Source organism: Felis catus, chromosome B4 (genome assembly GCF_018350175.1).
Source record: "Felis catus isolate Fca126 chromosome B4, F.catus_Fca126_mat1.0, whole genome shotgun sequence".
Taxonomy (NCBI): domain Eukaryota; kingdom Metazoa; phylum Chordata; class Mammalia; order Carnivora; family Felidae; genus Felis; species Felis catus.
Genome location: NC_058374.1, coordinates 23,731,319 through 23,750,844, shown reverse-complemented (window position 1 = coordinate 23,750,844; position 19,526 = coordinate 23,731,319). Strand labels below are relative to the sequence as shown.

General features: G+C 38.9%; 1 protein-coding gene across 2 annotated transcripts in view; it reads right to left on the bottom strand.

Moving 5' to 3' along the window:
- Positions 1 to 19,169, bottom strand: part of GPR158 (G protein-coupled receptor 158) — a 421,093-nt gene extending 401,924 nt beyond the window's left edge. For both annotated transcript variants that reach the window (XM_011283685.3, XM_045061023.1), the window contains exon 1: positions 18,213 to 19,169. In XM_011283685.3, coding sequence (XP_011281987.3) covers positions 18,213 to 19,105 — 893 coding nt within the window. In that variant the 5' untranslated portion in view covers positions 19,106 to 19,169. The remainder of the gene's footprint in view (positions 1 to 18,212) is intronic.
- Positions 19,170 to 19,526: the final 357 nt, after the last annotated feature.

Sequence of the window (19,526 nt, the reverse complement as noted above, 5' to 3'; positions counted from 1 at the left end):
CAGAGAAATGTAAATTAAAACAGTAGTGAGATGTCACTTTGGATTCATTAAACTGGCCAAAAAATTAGAAAGTTGCACAACACCAAGTGTTGGCAGTAACATAAAGCTGTAGGATCCCTTATGCCCTAGTAGTGAGTATGTAGACTGATGCAGCCTGTCGAGAGAACAATCTTACAATATTTTGTAAAATATGTTCACTACTCTCTGTAACCCAGAAATCCTGCTCTTGGATTTATCTTTCAAAGAAATTCTCACTTAAATCTATAAAGGGGTGTATAAACTTATTACAGTGTTATTGTAATTTCAGGGAATTGAAGACAGTCTGGGTGCCCATCCCTGGGACTGGACAATTTCTACACGCTATGCAGCAGTAGAGTACCATATTGCAATAGAGAAATAGACTGGTTATATATATAGCAACATGGAGAGATTTTTAAAACAGAGTTGTGGAGGGTGCCTGGGTGGTTCAGCCAGTTAAACGTTCAACTTCAGCTCAGGTCACCATCTCGCATTTTGTGGGTGCAAGACAGCTGTGCTGACAGCTCAGAGTCCGGAGCCTGCTTCAGATTCTATGTATCCCTCTCTCTCTCTGCCCCTCCCCCACTTTCTGCCTCTCTCTCTCTCTCTCTCTCTCTCTCTCTCTCTCTCTCTCTCTAATAAACGTTTAAAAAAGGGCTTTTTTAAATGTTTATTTATTTTTTAAGGAGAGAGAGAGAGACAGAGTGTGAGTGGGGGAGGGGCAGAGAGAGAGACACAGAATCTGAAGCTGTCAGCACAGAGCCCGACGTGGGGCTCAAACCTATCATGGCCTGAGCTGAAGTCAGATACTCAACCAATTGAGCCACCCAGGTGCCCCTAAAAAAAGTTGTTTTTTTTAAAGAGTTGGGTGAATAAAAAGTAAGCAAAACAATGAGCTATATAGCAAGTATTTAATTAAAATTATTTGCACACAAGTAGCATATGAAGAGAAGAGCATATCTCATAAATGGGATGCGATCAAGGAAAAGTGAAAAGACTTATTTTAAAGGGGAAGAAGGGCTATTTTCTTTCTTTTTCCATCTAACTGTAGAAGAGTCTACATTCATGTTTCAGTGACTTAAGTAAGCTTTGTGTAGTTTCTTCACTTGAGGCATCTCCTCCTCAGAAAATATCCTCAGAAAAGCACCCAGCATCTGTATCATTTAATTCAAGCATATAAGTACAAGAAATACAAAAGAACCAAGAACATAATCTGATGCCCTCTAAAACATCTAGAAAATTTGACAAGAGTCTGTCTCAAAGCAAGGAAATGTTCTCCTCCCCCATGCTACTTTGCAGCAGACACGTCCAGAGAAAGCTTGCCAAAACTTTACATAGTGACAAACGTCTTCCATCTGTCTGGCTTCTTGTTCTTGGAAGGTTTTTTGGCAATCAGGTCACACCTTCCTTGGGAAGATCTGTACATTTTGTGTGGAAAAAAAAAAATAACTCAAGTGTGATTTTAAAAAAAGAGAAAGAACCAATAAATACAAAATGAAGTAAGGTCAATCAGGAGAAACATCTATTTTCCATCTACATATACAATCTTTGCATTTTGAGGCTCCGCAAGGAGATATTTTTTTTCAAACTTAAGTGTAGCATATCTCTTCAAATTGCTAGGGTTCAGAATTTGTTAATAGCATTTTTCTTTCTGAAAAATACATTTTGAGTCTGCCACTTTTATAGAGGTCGCTGACTAATGTTTCATTTTGTGGTTTTCCTTCTCTGGGATTGTTTTGAGCTTCATTTTATTTCAATTTTAAATAACAAGAGGACAATTTATTTTATCAAACACATCCACAGTGTTCCTTGTATCAACTCTTTGGATATAACTATTTCTGAATGGGGCATAACAATCCCTTTTCAGGGGGCCCAGTACAAAGAGATCCCCTATATTGACCCATTTTTTCCAAATAACGATCCTATAAAAGAGGAAGTATCCTCTCGTTTTATAGATGAGGAAAATAAGGTTCAGGCAAGTTATATAATATGTCGAAAATCATACTTTTTTAATGTCTAGGAAGGAAAAAATGACAAAGTATATCTGTCATGGAAAATAAATGTTTAATTTATGTCTTAAAATATAAAATAATGATCTCATACCTTCAGTTTCCTGTTGACTTAATTAAAAGTGCCATTTATGTTAGTGTTTGGCTAAAATATCTAAATGAAAATATCTTTGTATAAATCATTTCTTAAGTTACTAAATTTCTCTTTTTTTTTTCTGTTGATTCTTATTCAGATGTTCAGGTCAGATTACCCAGATGATAATCTGCACAGTGTGTGTGTGTGTGTGTGTGTGTGTGTGTGTGTGTTTACTCTAAAGGCTACTTCTAATCCAGAAATAATAGCAGTAAATAAGGCCATAAAGTAGATAAAAAATTTTCCCATTGAAAGTAAAATAAGCCACCCTGGTTAGGAACCCAAGATGTGAACTAAATATAGAGTTTACCTGGATGCTTTGAACCCTATGTTTTAAGTTATCGTTTATTGGGTACTCGTTAACTGTCAGACATTATGCTAGACAACCTTAAAACGTTCTCACTGAAACTGTATGTGATTGATATTATTTCCCCAGTTTATGTTACAACTATGTATTATCAACATCATTTCCCCTAAATAATAGTTAAGAAATTTGAGACAAAAAGAGATGAAATGGGTTGCCTAAGGAGACATACCTAATAAGGAAAAGGGCTATATATGATATCCATATCCTTGGTATAAGTGTAGGAAGACTGGTCAGAAGACCCAAGTTTGAGCTCTTGTTCAAGTTGGTGAGTTGAGCATATATTTCTCTACCTCATCCCTCTATATCCAATTGTAATGGCAGTTGGATATGGAGTCTCTTCCAACAGACTTTTCAAAAAGATTTTAAACTCAAAGTCAATTGGTTTCAAGAGTAGAAGTAGAAAATGAGGCAGACATCAAGATAATGAATTGAAGGACTTCCTTCTAAACAGGCACACAAGTTATTCTCCTTTGTGTGCTGTAATGGTATTTATTCCCAAACTGAAACCCAAGAATGATTCTGTAAAGAGATGGAAAAAAAAATGCCTGGGAAGAGCTAACGTTTCTAAAATTGGTTATTAGTTCTCCTACAGTAAAGGTCTAGGGTGGCCCAGAGACTCCCAACTTCCTTCTCAGGCACCCTAAAGAAAATGAAGCCTCACGATCAAGGGAGAGTTCTACTGAGAAACTAGACCTACACATCTGAGAAGGCTCCGGGTCATCTAGCCATGTAAATTAACTGAGCCCTTCAATCATAAAACTAATGACTAAGGATCACATCTGAGATGAACTGGTAGCATAAAGGAGAAGAACTGGTATGAAAAAGCAAAACAACTAAGCCAGGAACAAACAACAGTAATTCAGGCAACAGAAGACAATTTAATAGATATTTTAATTTTCTCAAAGAAATTTAAGAAAATGATCATACAATTATGAAGAACAATCAGAGCAAGAAAGAGTTTGTAGAAATTAAAAGAGATTGACAAATGAAAATAAATTTACTAAAAAGGAAGAAAAAACAAAATCTCCTAGAAGGGAAAGTAAAAAGAAAAACATGGAAAAATGAGAAAAAAGTTAAGAAATACAGAGATCAACCCAGAAGGTCAAATACCTAACTGTTAGGAGTTCCAGAAAGAGAAAATGGATAGGAGAAAGTAATTTTAAGCAATCACAAAAGAAAATTTCTGAGTGGAAAAGTCTAAAAGGGCCAACTAAGTGGTATGGTTGATGAATAAAAAGAATCACATCTAAGCACATCATCATGAATATTCAGAACCCCAAGGAAAAAGAAAAGACCTTAAAAGTTTCCATGGGGAGACAAGAAACAATTACCTACAAAAGTGTAATAAATCAGGTTAATATCAAAAATGTTTTACCACCATCAATAAATGCTAAAAACAATGTCTTTAAAATTCTGAGGCTGAAATGACTTTGCACCTATAATTCCATATTCTGACAATCAATCATGTGCTAAGACATGTTTTCAGACATGGGAAGACTTAGAAATTTTATTTAGAAAGTACCTGAAATACTTAGAAAGTATTTGAAATTGTGCTCCAGGAGATGAAAAAATAAAAATTCTAGAAATAACAGAACCTGCGTCCAACACACAGTTGAATTCAAATTTTCAGTAATTCGAAAAGATTTTCCATGATAGTTATTCTGCAGAAAACATGAGACTCCAACAAGAATGGCTTCAAAAAAATGTGAAACTTTTTAAAGAAATAGTATGATTGATTAAAAAGTTAGATGATATTAGAGATAAGTAAAATATATGGTTCCTTTTTCTTTCTTTAACAAGAAAAAGAAAGGCAGAAGCCAATTCCAAGGGTGGGGAGCAGTATGTGAAGTCTCCTTGCAGACACTTGCAAACTAAAGGTAGCAGGGTTTCTAGCAACTGATCTAGAGAGAGATAATCCATTAGTTCTTGGAATTTGGAACATTCTGAAAATGCACGGATTCAGTTATTCAAGTTTCATTTCTTAGAGGCAATCAATAGACAAAGCACAGAGGGTTTTGGTTTTTTATGATTATTATTTTTTTCTTACTGCAGTGACAGGTTATAAATTCTACCATCTTTAATTATCTAAAAATACTGGAATAGCAAGAGAAGTAGGAAGAGAGAGAAAGAAAAGTAAACCATGTAAGATATTATTTAAAATTTATGGGTGCAAAAAGCAAGGTAACCAATAGATTAAATTCCACATTTGTCATGTTAGAGAAGGTAATGATGATTATTTTATTTCCTAAAACCCATAAACCAGATTTTCATTGTTAATGCTCATTAGAGATACACTCCTACCTATACTTCCCATAATGCAAAGTCTACCTCCAAATTCATGTCCAAATATTTGTGGTCTCTCTTCTGACTCTTCCAATCTCACTTCTATGCCTTGTGCCTCTCACAGGCAGCCCCTGACCTCTACATCTGAGACCTCACCATAAAGGACAACAAAGTATGTCAGGAAATGCCAAATGACAAGACCTGCCAGCTACCAGCTTGAGAGAAGTCAGGGATCTGCAGGACGTCATTCCAGGCATGCTGGTGAAGAAAAAGATGCTTCGCCCAGGAGTTAACCTGCTGTGTCTCTGCCCTTATTCTGCTGTCTGTGTCTGGAAAAGGTTTTACGTACAGGTTTGAGCCAGGGAGCAAGAAAAGCACCCAGCTTATTTTTGCAAGAAATTTTGGATTTTTTATTTCTACCTCCTTTGCCTCTCAAATTCCAATTTGTTCATTCACATTTGAGAATGGAGCAACTAGAAATAGCTTATTCTTGGGGCACCTGGGTGGCTCAGTTGGTTAAGCATCTGACTCTTGGTTTCGGCTCAGGTCATGATCTCATGGGTTCATGAGATAGAGCCCCGTGTCAGGCTCAGTGCTGACAGAGCCTGCTTGGGTTTCTCTCTCTCCCTCTCTCTCTGCCCCTCCCCTGTTTACACACACACACACACACACACACACACACACACACTCACTCTCCCTCTCTCTCAAAATAAACTTTAAAAAATTATATATATAGGGGCGCTTGGGTGGCGCAGTCGGTTAAGCGTCCGCCAGGTCACGATCTCGCGGTCTGTGAGTTCGAGCCCCGCGTCAGGCTCTGGGATGATGGCTCAGAGCCTGGAGCCTGTTTCCGATTCTGTGTCTCCCTCTCTCTCTGCCCCTCCCCCGTTCATGCTCTGTCTTCCTCTGTCCCAAAAATAAATAAACGTTGAAAAAAAAATTAAAAAAAATTATATATATATATATATATATATATATATATATATATATAAAGAAATAGCTTATTTTTTTACTGAAATCTCATCAGAGAGCCTGGAAAACTCAAACTCCCAGAGCTAAGGGAGGCAATGGCAAGAAGGCCAAGAGTAAAAGGAGGAAAGAGAAAAAAGCACCAAAATAAGATAACATTACAACCAAACCATCCAAAGGAAAACAGTGTAGATTCATCCACAATTTACAGATTGCTAAGGGGTAGAAATGTTTAAAGCACTTAATATGTTTCTATATTACCACAGTATCTTAGCCATTTATTGAACACCTTCTGCATATATTACACTCATCTTCTATGTCATTACCCACCTCTCAGTACATTCTAGTAACACTTTCTTTCTATTCTTAGACCATTTGAAGCTCATTCTTGTCTCAAGACCTTTGTTCTTGCTATTTCCTATTTAGATCATGATTACCTCAACCTGTTCCATGCCTGTCTCCTTCTCATCCTTCATTTCTTAACTCAATGGTCTTTCCTGACCATCCTATTTAATGCAGCCCACCCTGCCTCTCAGCTATTCTTTATCTCATTATCCTATTTATAACTTTATATCACTTGTTCCTATCAAGAATTATTTATTATATTTATTTTTATTTATCATCTATCCCCCCCCACAAAAAAATCCATGTTATTTTCATTATTATATCTCCAGCATCTATAGTCCTAGCCAGACACATGTTACATACTCTATAATGTTTTTTTTAAATACTACATTCCACACATTATGCTAAACTAAATATATATAAAATATATATAAACCACATATATATTATATATATAAACCATATATATACTATATGTATATATAAACCATATATATACATATATAAACATATATATACACATAGATATATAAACATGTATATATATACACACATATATATATACACACACACATATATATATATGACTGTTTACTCTTTACAACCATGAGAGGTACTCTATACCCTTTCAAGATAAAGACATGGAAAGAGTTGAGTAACTTGCCCAGTGTCACATGGTAAGCAAAAGTGAAAGCTCATGGATTCAAGTATACGTTTATAATCCTAAAACCCTTCCTCCTAGACACTATTCCATACTGCCTCCCTGAAATATGCAAGATGATTTCAAGAGGGACTGAATATGGGAAGTCATAAAATGTGGTTCTTGCATGTGAAGGCCATGTAGAACTGGTTGGGGAAATAGGACTTTTATATAAAGAGACCAGAAACAGCTGTTTTCATGATAGCCCCTATCTTAACAGTGAGAAAAAGAACCCAAAATAAAGAGAGGGAGATACAGCACACTACTCTGTGGCCCATATTCCAAGGCTCAGTACCTGTGATGTCTCTGCCTTCATGAAGAACCTGCTATTCATTCTACCCCTACCAATAGGATCATTCACAATATTGAATTGCTTCAGGTATTCAGAATTGCCTGTATCCAAATCCTTTGGATAACTAAAGCTGAAGGTACTAAGCATCTACAATTTTTAATTTTTATTCTTAAAATCTTGGAAAATGGATTATATATGTTACAACCTTATTAAATGCTTTTTGCCTTTTTCCAAGTTGGTGCTTAAGGATCAGTTGCCTCTGAATTACAAAGACTTTGTTTTAATATAGACTTCTGAACCTATCCTCAGATTATCTTATTCACAGGGTCTAAGGAGGGCCAAGGACATATTATTAGGCTTTCCAGATGATCCTGATGCCCAGCCATGTTTGAAATCAGTGAATAATGAATATAAGTTAACTTTTATTTGATGACTCTGTGTGTTTTTATTTGTGCCTACGTTAAATTACAAGTTCACTGCAGCCATAGCTAATGCAAGTGATGGTCACTTCCCTGGGTGTCAATTTCCTCACTCGTAAAAGTAACTATAAATTGGGTTATATTATCTCTAAAATCCTTTTTACTTCTAAAATTCTAATTCTTCAAAAAGAAACTTTGTCAGGACACCGACTAAAAATTGCTTCTTTAAAGAATGACCCCACCACCCACACACACGTTTTCTTTTCAAAATGCATCCTTTATGGATAAACCTTAGATATAAAATACTTAACCATGAGAATAATAAAGCCGTATTAGTAACAAATTCTACAAATAATTTGCCAAGTTGTTCTTTTTGAACCCTGATGATGTAAAAATGTAAATTAATATTACATTGATTGATGAAAATTTTCCAGTCCTCACTCATATCAGGTTCTATATATGAAATGATATTATGTTCCAAACAAGTAAGAAAATAAATAAATAAATAGAAATGTGATCTGTCAGACTCATTCACGAACACATACACATACATATACATACAGAACCCTTGAAATAAATAACCCCAGAAGAGAATATTTATATGAGTTCTCTCTACACCAGCAGCTTTCAAACATGGGCATTTTGCTCCCAAGGAGATATTTGGCAATGTTTGTACACATTTTTGATGTCTAGGAGGTCCACGAGGTTCCTACTAGCATCTAGTAAGTAGAGGCCAGAGGTGCTACTACACATCTTAAACAAGACAGCCCTCACAACAAAAGATGATCTGGCCCCAAATGTCAATAAAGCCTAGTATGAGAAACCCTGCTCTGTGCAGTGGTATGAGGCATCAAATAAGGGAAATCCAAACTCTTCATCCAGGCAGCTGACTAGACAGAAAAAGAAGAAAAAGAAAAAACACTTAACTCCACAATTCCATTTAAATCTCACCAACCGAAACTAGTTATGTGGCTACACCATGAAGTTTTTATTTATACCGTAAAATCTCTAAGCCCTTTAAAAAAGAAAGATCTATTTCCTCCTGTTTTTGGTCCATAAGTGGTCTTTTTTAAAAAAGCCTATTTATTTTTAGAGAGAGGGAGAAAGAGAATCCCAAGCAGAACCCCCACTGTCAGAGCAAAGCCTGAGATCCCAAGCAGGCGCCGCACTGTGAAAACAAACTGTGAGATCATGACCTGGGCTGAAATCAAGAGTCAGTTGTTTAACTGATTGAGCCACCCACGCACCCCTACAAGTGGTCTTTTATTCTCACTGTCCTAGGCATTTTCCCACAGTGTGAGTGAAATCCTTCACCAGATGGTGTGGGAAAGATTTTGATAATCCTTTGATAATCTAATCTGAAAACAAAAGTTTCTGCCACTTCTGGCCCAATGTTTTGTATATTTCACATACATTAAAAGGACTGTGGGGGTATCTGTCTGCCTCAGCCAGTAGAGCATGTAACTCTTAATCTCACATATGTGAGTTCAAGCCCCATATTGGGTGTAGGGATTAATTAGAAATAAAATCTTTATATTCGCAAATGGCATATCTGATAAAGGGTTAGTATCCAAAAATCTATAAAGAACTCATCAAACTCAACACCTAAAAAACAAATAATCCATTTAAGAAATGAGCAGAAGACATGAATAGACATTTTTCCAAAGAAGACATACAGTTGCCTAACAGACACATGAAAAGATGCTCAACATCACTCATCTTCAGGAAAATATAAATCAAAACCATGATGAGACACCGCCTCACACCTGTCAGAATGGTTAAAATTAATAACACAAGGAACAACAGGGTTGGTGAAGATGAAGAGAGAGGGGAACCCTCTTGCACCGTTGGTGGGAATGCAAACTGGAAAACAGTATGGAGGTTAAAAATAGAACTACCCTATGATCCAGCAATTGCACTCCTAGGTATTTACCCAAAGAATACAAAAATACAGATTTGAAGGGGTACATGCATCCTGATGTTTATAGCAGTAGTATCAATAATAGCCAAACTATGGAAAGAGCTCAAATGTCCATCAACTAATGAATGGATAAAGAAGATGTGGTATATATATACAACAGAATATTACTCAACCATCAAAAAGAATGAAAAATTTTCCATTTGCAATGACGTGGGTGGGGCTGGAATATATTATGTTAAATGAAATAAGTCAGAGAAAGACAAATACCATATGATTTTACTCATATGTAGAATTTAAGAAACAAAACAGATGACCATGTGGGAAAGGAGGGAGAAAAAAGAGAGAGGGAAACAAACCATAAAAGACTCTTAAAGATAGAGAACAAACTGAGGGTTGATGGAAGGATGTGGGTGGAGGATTGACTAGATGGGTGATGAGTACTAAGGAGGGTACTTGTGATGAGCACTGGATGTTGTATGGAAGTGATAAATCACTGAATTCTACTCCTGAAACCAATATTGCACTGTATGTTAACTAACTGGAATTTAAATAAAAATTTGAAAAGAAAAAAAAAATCTTTAAAAAAGAGAAAAAAGAGGGGAGCCTGGGTGGCTCAGTCGGTTGATCATATGACTTCAGCTCAGGTCATGATCTCCCAGTTCATGAGTTCGAGCCCCATGGCAGGCATATATTCATCAAATATAAGATACCATTAATTGAAATATGCAGCATTGTGTACCATTAAAAGGAAATGTATGCCAATTGAAAATGACATGCTCTCAATCATAAGACATATCTCAGTTAAAAGACATCAAAATCAGGAAGAAATACATCTTAGAATTGATAAAACATATTATTCTATACTGAATTACCTTTTCCTCTTTCTCAGATAAAAGCTATGTATCATATTACTCTATAAAAGTTCTTCCATAGTAATGTAAAAAGGCATACCTATGGGACAAAACACATAAGTGGATAGAAAGCTAGGTTAAAGAAATAAACCAAAATCTTATGTAATTCGAAGTTTCCTTTTAAGTTATAGATGCACTGGGTACTTTTGCTAACTGGACAGATATTTTTTAATTCTACATTGTCTTGTTGTAGTTACAGTTTTTAACTGGGAAAGTTAGAACAGATATTATATGTATTTAAATTAATTAGAAGTAATTGTTAACCATGTACGAGAGAGAGAGAGAGCAAGAGAGACAGACTTCCTTCTTTGACAAAAAGGTAGGTAACAAGATTTTTGTTTGGGAAAAATGATCTTGGGGTCAGATCACTTAAACGAATTTTGTGTTTCCTATAAATTCTACCTAGATGAAACTAGATGTATCCTGCAATTGCTTTGAGACACTATAATATGCTTTGATACAAAAAAGAAAGTCATGGCTCCTATACTAAGTTTGGTATTGTAGAAAACAGAGGTCTTTTAACTGAAGTATTTCATAAAACAACCTATCCACCCAAATATTTTTATGTTTTCTTCCCTGAAGTAAGAAAGACTTGTGGGATGAGTAAATGCCCAGATAAAGTAGAAGTTGCCCATAGAATTTTTTTTTTACTAACAGCTTAGAAGCAAATAAGGCTGACAGACCAGGAGAACAAGCTGCCCTCACCCCCCGCTCCCTGGTACATATGCCAAAGCTGTGGACAAGAGCCTAATAACATTGTCGGCTGCAAACACTCTGAGCATAGCCCCGGTACCAGTGTGCTGCCTATTTGTGCATAGTGGCCATCAAGCTGCCAAAGTTATCAAAATCCCAGTGTACTATTTTAGTAAGTCTGCTAAAATAACCCTGTAAATACCAGTCCAGAACTGAAGGGAGAAAACAAATAAGGCACTAATGCTTCTGTACCAACCAAGTGCAAACTAACGTCAACAGCATACTTCTCGGCATCCCAGTATGTTACAATATAATCATAGAACACAGTGCAGGTTGGAAAAAGGCAGCCATAAAACCCTGAACAATGAACACCAAACTGCTGCCTTTCTTAAATTGAAAGTAAAATTTGACTTATCTCGCAGTTGAGGCTATAAAATCAGCTAGGGAGGGCATCAGTTCCCTCTCCAGAGGGCAGGCATATACTCTTGTTATTTATTTAGCAGTCTCAGAAATCCCATTTCTGCTTCCAAATGCGTGTTCTAGAAAATGGCAAGTAATACTGTGTCACTGCTGCACCACAATAAATAGCCCTTTTCTTTACATTTTAAAGCCAACTACAGAAGTAAATTGAAAATGAGTTGTTATTAAGAGTGGGTAGGTAAGGAGCTTCAACCTAAACATTAGTTATCTTGAGGGAAGTTACACAGGCGTACTGATGCCCTTGATTTAGAAATTTGCAAAATAGGAGCGCCTGGGTGGCTCAGTCAGTTAAGCTTCTGGCTTCAGCTCAGGTCATAATCTCACGGTCCATGATTTCAAGCCCCACATCAGGCTCTGTGCTGACAGCTCAGAGCCTGGAGCCTGCTTTGGATTCTGTGTGTGTGTCTCTCTCTCTCCGCCCCTCCCCTGCTCATGCTCTGTCTCTTTCTGTCTCAAAAATAAATAAACATTAAAAAAATTGCAAAATAGCTTCATGTTGACTTTAAGTATATTCAGGGGGCCTTTCAAGATCTGGAAATTCAGGGGGTGCCTGGGTGGCTCAGTCGGTTGAGTGTCCAACTTTGGCTCAGGTCATGATCTCATGGTTTGTGAGTTTGAGCCCCGCATCAGGCTCTGTGCTGACAGCTCAGAGCCTGGAGCCTGCTTCCAATTCTGTGCCTCCCTCTCTCCTGGCCCCTCCACTGCTTGTGTTGTGTCTGTCTCTCTTTCTCAAAAGTAAATAAACATTCAAAAAAAGATCTGGAAGCTCAGATCATGCTTCTTATTTTGAAATGGTACTCAAAAGAAAGAAAGAAAGAAAGAAAGAAAGAAAGAAAGAAAGAAAGAAAGCTCTCATTTTCATTAGTATATATATTTAACTCAGTATACATCAAGAGGGCTTTCTCTAATAAATAAATGACTATGATAAAAACATACATTGAACATATATGAACATGATCTTCATTTAAATGAAAATGGATTAACTGTTTTCAGCATTCTAATCAAATAAAACTTCAAAAGTTAAAGTAACATGTTTAATTATGTACATAATCATAGACTTTCAGGGTTATAAGGAGTCCTACATGTCACCTAAACCAACCCCCTCAATTTATAGACGAAGAAACTGAAAATTAGAAAGGCAACTACTGCCCATGGTAACACAGTGAGTCAAACACGACCCAGTCAAACACCACCCAGAAGATGCCAGTATCTTCTGTCTCCAAGGCCCATATTTCTATCCTGATCCACTGTCATTACAAGTGTTCACAATAATGAGGGATGAAACTAAGCCATCATATAAATTATAAACTATTAACCACATGACTTTTAATTCAGCTGAACTAAGAAAGTTTATCTCTGAGGGAAGTACTTGGGAAGCCAGAAGTTACATTACAAAATATTTACTGAACTTTCTGTATGATCACAATTCTTCACTTAGTCACTACAGAATCCCAAAGGAGATGTACTTTACTATTCACAGCTTACAGATGAAATAATTGAGACTGAAAAACCTCAATGGCAGAAGTTCATCTAAAAACTCTTTGATATATAACCCAGGTAGGCATCTCCGCTGTCTACAGGCAACCTCTTTTCACCACTATCATTACCCACAAGAGGAATGTAAGATATGTCTAGCTTGGAGCAAGATGGTCATTTCTTTTATACGGTGAATTTCTCTCTCTAGTTGAATGCAGAGATCTGTACCAGAATCACTGATGGAGGTATATGCGTATAGGATGTAAAGGAAAGAGTGAAGTGATCCCTCAGGAGTCAGCAAATCAGTGACATCAACGTTTGCTGCGTTAGTTTATAAAAAGGGGTTTCCACACTATTGTGATCTTTCCTTCACTGCCTTATTGCTTTTTTTTTTTTTATCAACATCAAGTCTGACATTCACATGGTTTCCTCTTCCTCTGCATGTTACTTCCCCAGCAATATCATTTCCACAAGGTACCGCACTTATGTGTATTATTCCTGTTTCCAGAGCCTACTTGTTGACGATTTGGATAGACCAATTAAGAATACATAGAAAACAGAGTTATAAAGATATTTGGATAGCATAAACTCCATTCCCACATTTTAATTATGAAGAAGCTGATCTCCAGACAGGTAATACAGCCAGTCAGAGACAAAACTGGGACTTGAGGCAAAGTTCTGTCAAGTCTAATACTCTTCTTACTATACGACATACTTGGTTGTGTGGTTGGCCTAAAAGTAATAAGTGTGTTTGACTTATTTGGGCCAAATATATTATTTCAAGTCATTACTATGTTATATTTTTAAGTAACAAGGTGAAAATAAAGTTGGTAAACAAGAGATAACAGTGTAGGATGGCGGAAAGACAGTATGAGCTTCATAGCTAGATAGACCTAAACTTGATTTGGGCTCCCTAATTTACTAGCTGTGTTCCCTTAGGCAGGTTGCTCAACTTTCCTGAAGTTGTCACTAGCTGAAAATACATTTACATGCAATGATATATATAAAGCATCTGATATATAGTAGGTGCTAAATATATATTTGTTCCCACGAATTCTAACCTACCACAAAAGAGCTGTGCCACTCTAGCAAGTTCCTTTAGCTCTTTGGGTCTTGTTGCCTCCATTGCAAATCGAGAAGATGAATGAAACCAAGTGAATTCCTAAGTCTCTTTTAGCTCATCAAAAAATAATTAGTTCCCAAGGTTCCTTTACCTTAATATAAATTCAACACCTTATATGCATCCTAAGCACTGAACAGTACAAAGTACCACTAGGAAGATATCTATGATTTCAGCATAATGGGATCCAACTCCATAGCACTTCCAGTTCCTCAATGAAAAATTATTATGCAAAACCAAAGAGTTAACTTTAAGGAAGACTCTACAAAGACATCACAAACCTAATGTAATAAATATAAACAACTGAGGATATATCTTAAATTATTACTCTCTCTTTTGCTGAGATGGAATATGAGAACTAAAATGTTTACACTATAGAACAAAAGACCCAAGAGACATTTGGTTAAAGCAACTACTGCCATTTTTTGAAAAAAAAAAAGAAATGAGCAATAAATTTCTCTTCCCATGTGAGTCTTAAGCCAGGCTTTTAAACTTAAGATACTTGTGTCATTCTGAAGCAGAGGGGAATAAAATTTACTCAGAGAGGTATTTTATAATGATAAACATTAATATAAGAATGTGGTTAACCATGTTCTCACATTACTTTTGAATTTCATGTTTGGGATTTAATCCTCTAAAAATAAAATGTTTAAATGTTTGACTATTACATGCAAGATCTGAGAAAATACTAACTTATCTTAAATGGAAATTTTAACCACATTTTTCTTCCTTTCCTCTTCCATAAGAAAATTTTTATCAATGGACTTTCCATTACAGATAAGGCTTTTGGCAAATAACATTGTGGACATTCAAAATACATTTTAAATCATGTGTAGAGCTCTTAATCATGGCTTTCCAAAAATTTAAGCATGTCTGTAAACATGTCTGTACAATATTATTCACCTGTATTACAGAATGTAGAATGCATATTGTATATCATAAAACACCACCACCAAAAAAAAAAAAGAAGAAAAGAAAAGAAAACACTTTGCCTTTTAGAAAGAGACAGAAAGGGCCCATTTAAATAGTATCTCAAATGTGTGAAATGAACACTATATTTTTTTAAATTAACAGCTGTGTTCTATGAGCCAATTTTTTTGTCCTAAAAGATGATGAAGAGTAAACTATGTCCCCCAGCATGCATTGTACGCAGGGGTTAAGAGAGCCACAGAAATATGATTTAGGTACATAAATATCAAGTATAGTGTAAACCAGAGGCAGAAGACCTGGATCCTGGTTCTATCATTACTCTATTGATTTGTGATTTTTGGACAAGTCACTTCACCTTTTTAGTGCTATTTATCTATGAAACAACAGGAGGACCCATCTGATCTTTAGAAGATTTCTTCTAGTTCCTATAATTAACATCTTGTGCATTTAAGGGGTGCAAGACACCGAGCAAAGGCACTTCAGGAGTGCACTTATTCTGCTCTTCACACATGCTGCCAGGATGAACCAGCTTCGTAGAGAGCCAAATACTAAATGGCCTGGCTTTGTGCCTTGGCTAAAGAATACCATTGATGACTGTGAAAGCACTTAAAGAAACTTAGCCAGAGGAAACAATTTTCTGAATGTAGTCCAAAAAAATAGGTAGGGGGTGTGTGAGCCCTCACAATCTCAGACCCTTTGTGTTCTCAGCTTTTCATCTTAGCTGGCAGAAGGCACTGAGTTTATTTAGGTGACTCATGCTTTCTGAGCCTTAAGAGAAATGATTCTGAAAATGAATGGCTCTCCCCCTAGACCCACATCTGACCTTTGAAAATACATATATTTTTGTGTAGCAGCTCTATTATATGCAGCATTCTTAGAATACCTTCATAAAACAGAGTTTAACATAGTGGTTAAAAGTATGAAAAGGGCTCAGATCCTAGCTGTACTACTTACCTGCTGTGGGATCTCGGGAAAAAAGCTTAACCTCTCCCGCTTCAGGTTACTTTTTCTGTAAAATAAAACTAAATGAACTAAAAACTAAAAAAATAATAAAACCTAACTCATAGGGTCATGAAAATTAATCAAGATAATGCATGTGAAGCAGTTACCACAGAACCTGACAGAAAGTAAACGTTATAGATAGGTAAATAGATGATGATGATAGATGATAGATAGATAGATAGATAGATAGATGATAGATAGATAGAAAATCTGACAGAAAGTAAACATTACAGATAGGTAAATAGATGATGATGATAGATGAAAGAGAGAAAGAAAGAAAGAAAGAAAGAAAGAAAGAAAGAAAGAAAGAAAGAAAGAAAGAAAGAAAGAAAGAAAGAAAAAAGAAAGAAAAAAAGAAAGATCGATCCTGGGAACTGGGACTCCCTAAAAAGACTTATCTGAAGGCCACAAACAATTTTCTGGCAGTGAATGGCATCTGCTGATCTTTCCTCTTCTAGCAAACATTATGGCAAAGACTCAAAGCTGTGCTCAGCTCTTACTAATAGGATCCTGCAGAAATCAGGAGGAAATAAGATTATCCTGAAAGTAGGAAAGAGTTACTCTGGCTTAAGACAAGATCTTTAAGAGAGACAGAAACACATGCATGTGCGTGTACCCACACACACACACACACACACCACACACACACACACACACACACACACACACACACACACACAGACACACACACACACATTTAATGTAGTCACATGGCGGGGGGGGGGGGTGCTATCTGTATATATATTCTCAAGTATTGCTGCACCAAAAGCTACAGAATTTTATAACTGGATGGCTCCCTGGAGACCATCTACTTCAACTCCCTCATTTGGTAGTTAAGTAGCTGAGGCCCAGAGAGGTTAAACAACTCACTGGGGTTCATTCAGCAGGACATGACACTGCCAAGACAAGCTTTCTGATTTCCCCTTTTGCCCACCCAGTACTCAGCCTGGTATCTTTCCCCAGGCCAGCATCCTGTCCTTGTTGTGCCAAACAGAGCATCAAGGCACTCGCACACAGAGGTTTCTCACTTTTGCCTAAGTTCCTAAAAAATACAGAAGCAACCTCAATGCCCGAGACCTTCTTGCCAGAACCTCCCATCATGGAAACCGGGGAGGATCCCAGTCAATCTGTGGCTCTCTCCAAGGCTCTCTTTGGAATTTTTACTCTTCCCTTTCTGTTCCTTCCTCACATTGATTCTTAAGTGCTAGTTCTTAGAAGTTCCTCAGCAGAAAGGTCAGGTACTTCCCAGGGCAGAAGTTACCCCCACTATTTTGCAAATTCTCATCTCCCCACAAATGCTATACCTTTAGACAGGAAATACAGAAAAACTGTTATTAAATTTCCTCCAAGCTCCCTGAGTGAATTCAGTCAGAACTAATCCCTTCCTCCCTAAGATAACTCAATCCAGTTCATTTATAAAGTGTATGAGTATGTGAAGGACTAGAGAACCCTCAGGTATGCCTGACACAGAGAACAGGACAAAGAGGGGACCAAGGAAGGGAGACTAGGGGGAGGAGAGAGGTGGGTAGAAGGAGCACACTGATCAAACTGCAGAGTGGATCCTGGAGACAACTATGCTGCTGAGACTGACTCACTGCTGAAGGGATAAAACTGCGGAGGGGATATACTCTTTTAGTCACGCTCTCTGGTAACTAACAGCAGACGGGTATCCTGAACCTCGCACAGAGAAAGCAGGCAGAGGCTACCCCTAAGTGGCAGAACCGAGGAACTCTGTCTTCCTCCTGTTCCCTTTTCTTCCTCATCCAATGCTGGCCACTCTGTGCCTCACGGGCACACCCGAGCCCTCCAGCTTCCCTCCGATCACCCCAGAAAGGGAAATACCCTCCCTGCTCTCCCGTGGGTTGAAATGAACCACAGGGCATCCCCCGAGATTTCTCTCAACTCTGACAAATGCTCCCCAGTCCCCTGCCCCTTGCAGGGAAACTGATCTGAGAGAAGCTTTCACTGAACTGACAAACCTAGGGCGCTTCTTGTCCCTAAGCACAGGCGCCCGCGATAGGTGTCCCTCAGTCTGGGTCTCCGCTGGGAGGGGTGGGAGGCGTTAAGAGTCACAGCCAAGTGTTCCTTCCCCACATGAGACACCGGAAGGAAGACTTTGCTTTTGCTTTTTCCCCCCTCCCTACCTGAATTCCGGGACCAGGTTAGGCTGCAACCCGTAGAAAGCAGCGGAGAGAGTGACCAGCCACCCGGGTTTGTAACTCCCGTTCTCGCACTCCAGATAAGGTGGAGACCACTTGACATGGCTCTTGTCCCCGCCAAGCCCGTCCCTGCGCCGCCAGCTATGGCCCAGGCTCCGGGGCCCCTGATTGGAGCCGCGGCGATGTAAGTGGGTCCTCCACTTGCGCCGCAGGCCGTGGAACCACTCGGTCTCCAGCGTGGCGTTGGCCAGGTGGTGTGCCGAGGAGGACAAGTCCTGGAGCAGGATGCGACTCTCTTCGCGGGTGGCCTGGAGGAAAACCTGCGGGGCCGGCGCGGACAGCGACTCGGTGCTGAAGGTGATGGCTGCCCGGGAAATGCTGGGCTCGCCCTCCAGGAGACTCCGCACCAGTGCCTGGTACCACTCCAGGTCGTCCTGCAAGTTCTGCTCCCGCGACTTATTGCTCTGCAGCATCATGTTGAGGAAGTTAGTGGCGTGTGTCAGCGTGTCCAGTGCCCCGTGCAAGGAGGGATGGGAGCTGGCTAGGGCTGACGACTTCCCCGGCAGGCCCGCCAACTCGTAGCGGCTGGAGCAGTTGGCTCGCTTCAGCTCGTGGGAGTCCCCGCTGTAGAGGTAAGAGGCCACGTCCATGGGCACCTCCTCGGCGAGTTTCTGCGCCAAGATGGTGCCGTCGGTGGAGCGGCTCCAGGGAGCCGAGGAATCCGAGGCAGAGGCTCGAGCCGGCTGCTGGGCGTGCTGCTTCAGCCTCAGGGTTCTCTCTCTAGGGGGATCCAGCCGTCCCGGAGGGTCGCGGCTGGCGCTAGCAGTTCCCAATCCCAGATGAGCGAGCAGGAGGCAGAAGAGTAAGGGATAAGCCATGGTTCCAATCTGCTTCGCAGAGAGGAGAGGAGGTGACGGGAGGAGACACTTTTTAAATCTTGGTCGTCAATTTATCAACAGTAAGACTTTTCCTAGGAGTCGTCCCCCTTCTCCAGGTGGCCGAAAAGGACTTTAAAATAAGAATGTTTTGGAATTGTCCCAGCTGGCTAAGCTACCGTCACAGGAAATCAAATCACCTGTGGCAACGCTGGCTGCACCCGCTCCATAATGGGTCGGCTCGGGATTACGCACCTCACAGCCTTGAGCAGAACAGGTTACATCCCCTCTCTCTCCCGGCGGCTATAGTTAGCCTGCTTACGTCTTTCTGCTCAGCAGCTTCCACTGTCGCTCTCATTGAGGTGTGTTCAAGAGCTGCTGCTGCTGCTGCTGCTGCTGCTGCTGCTGCTGGCGCCGCGGCCGC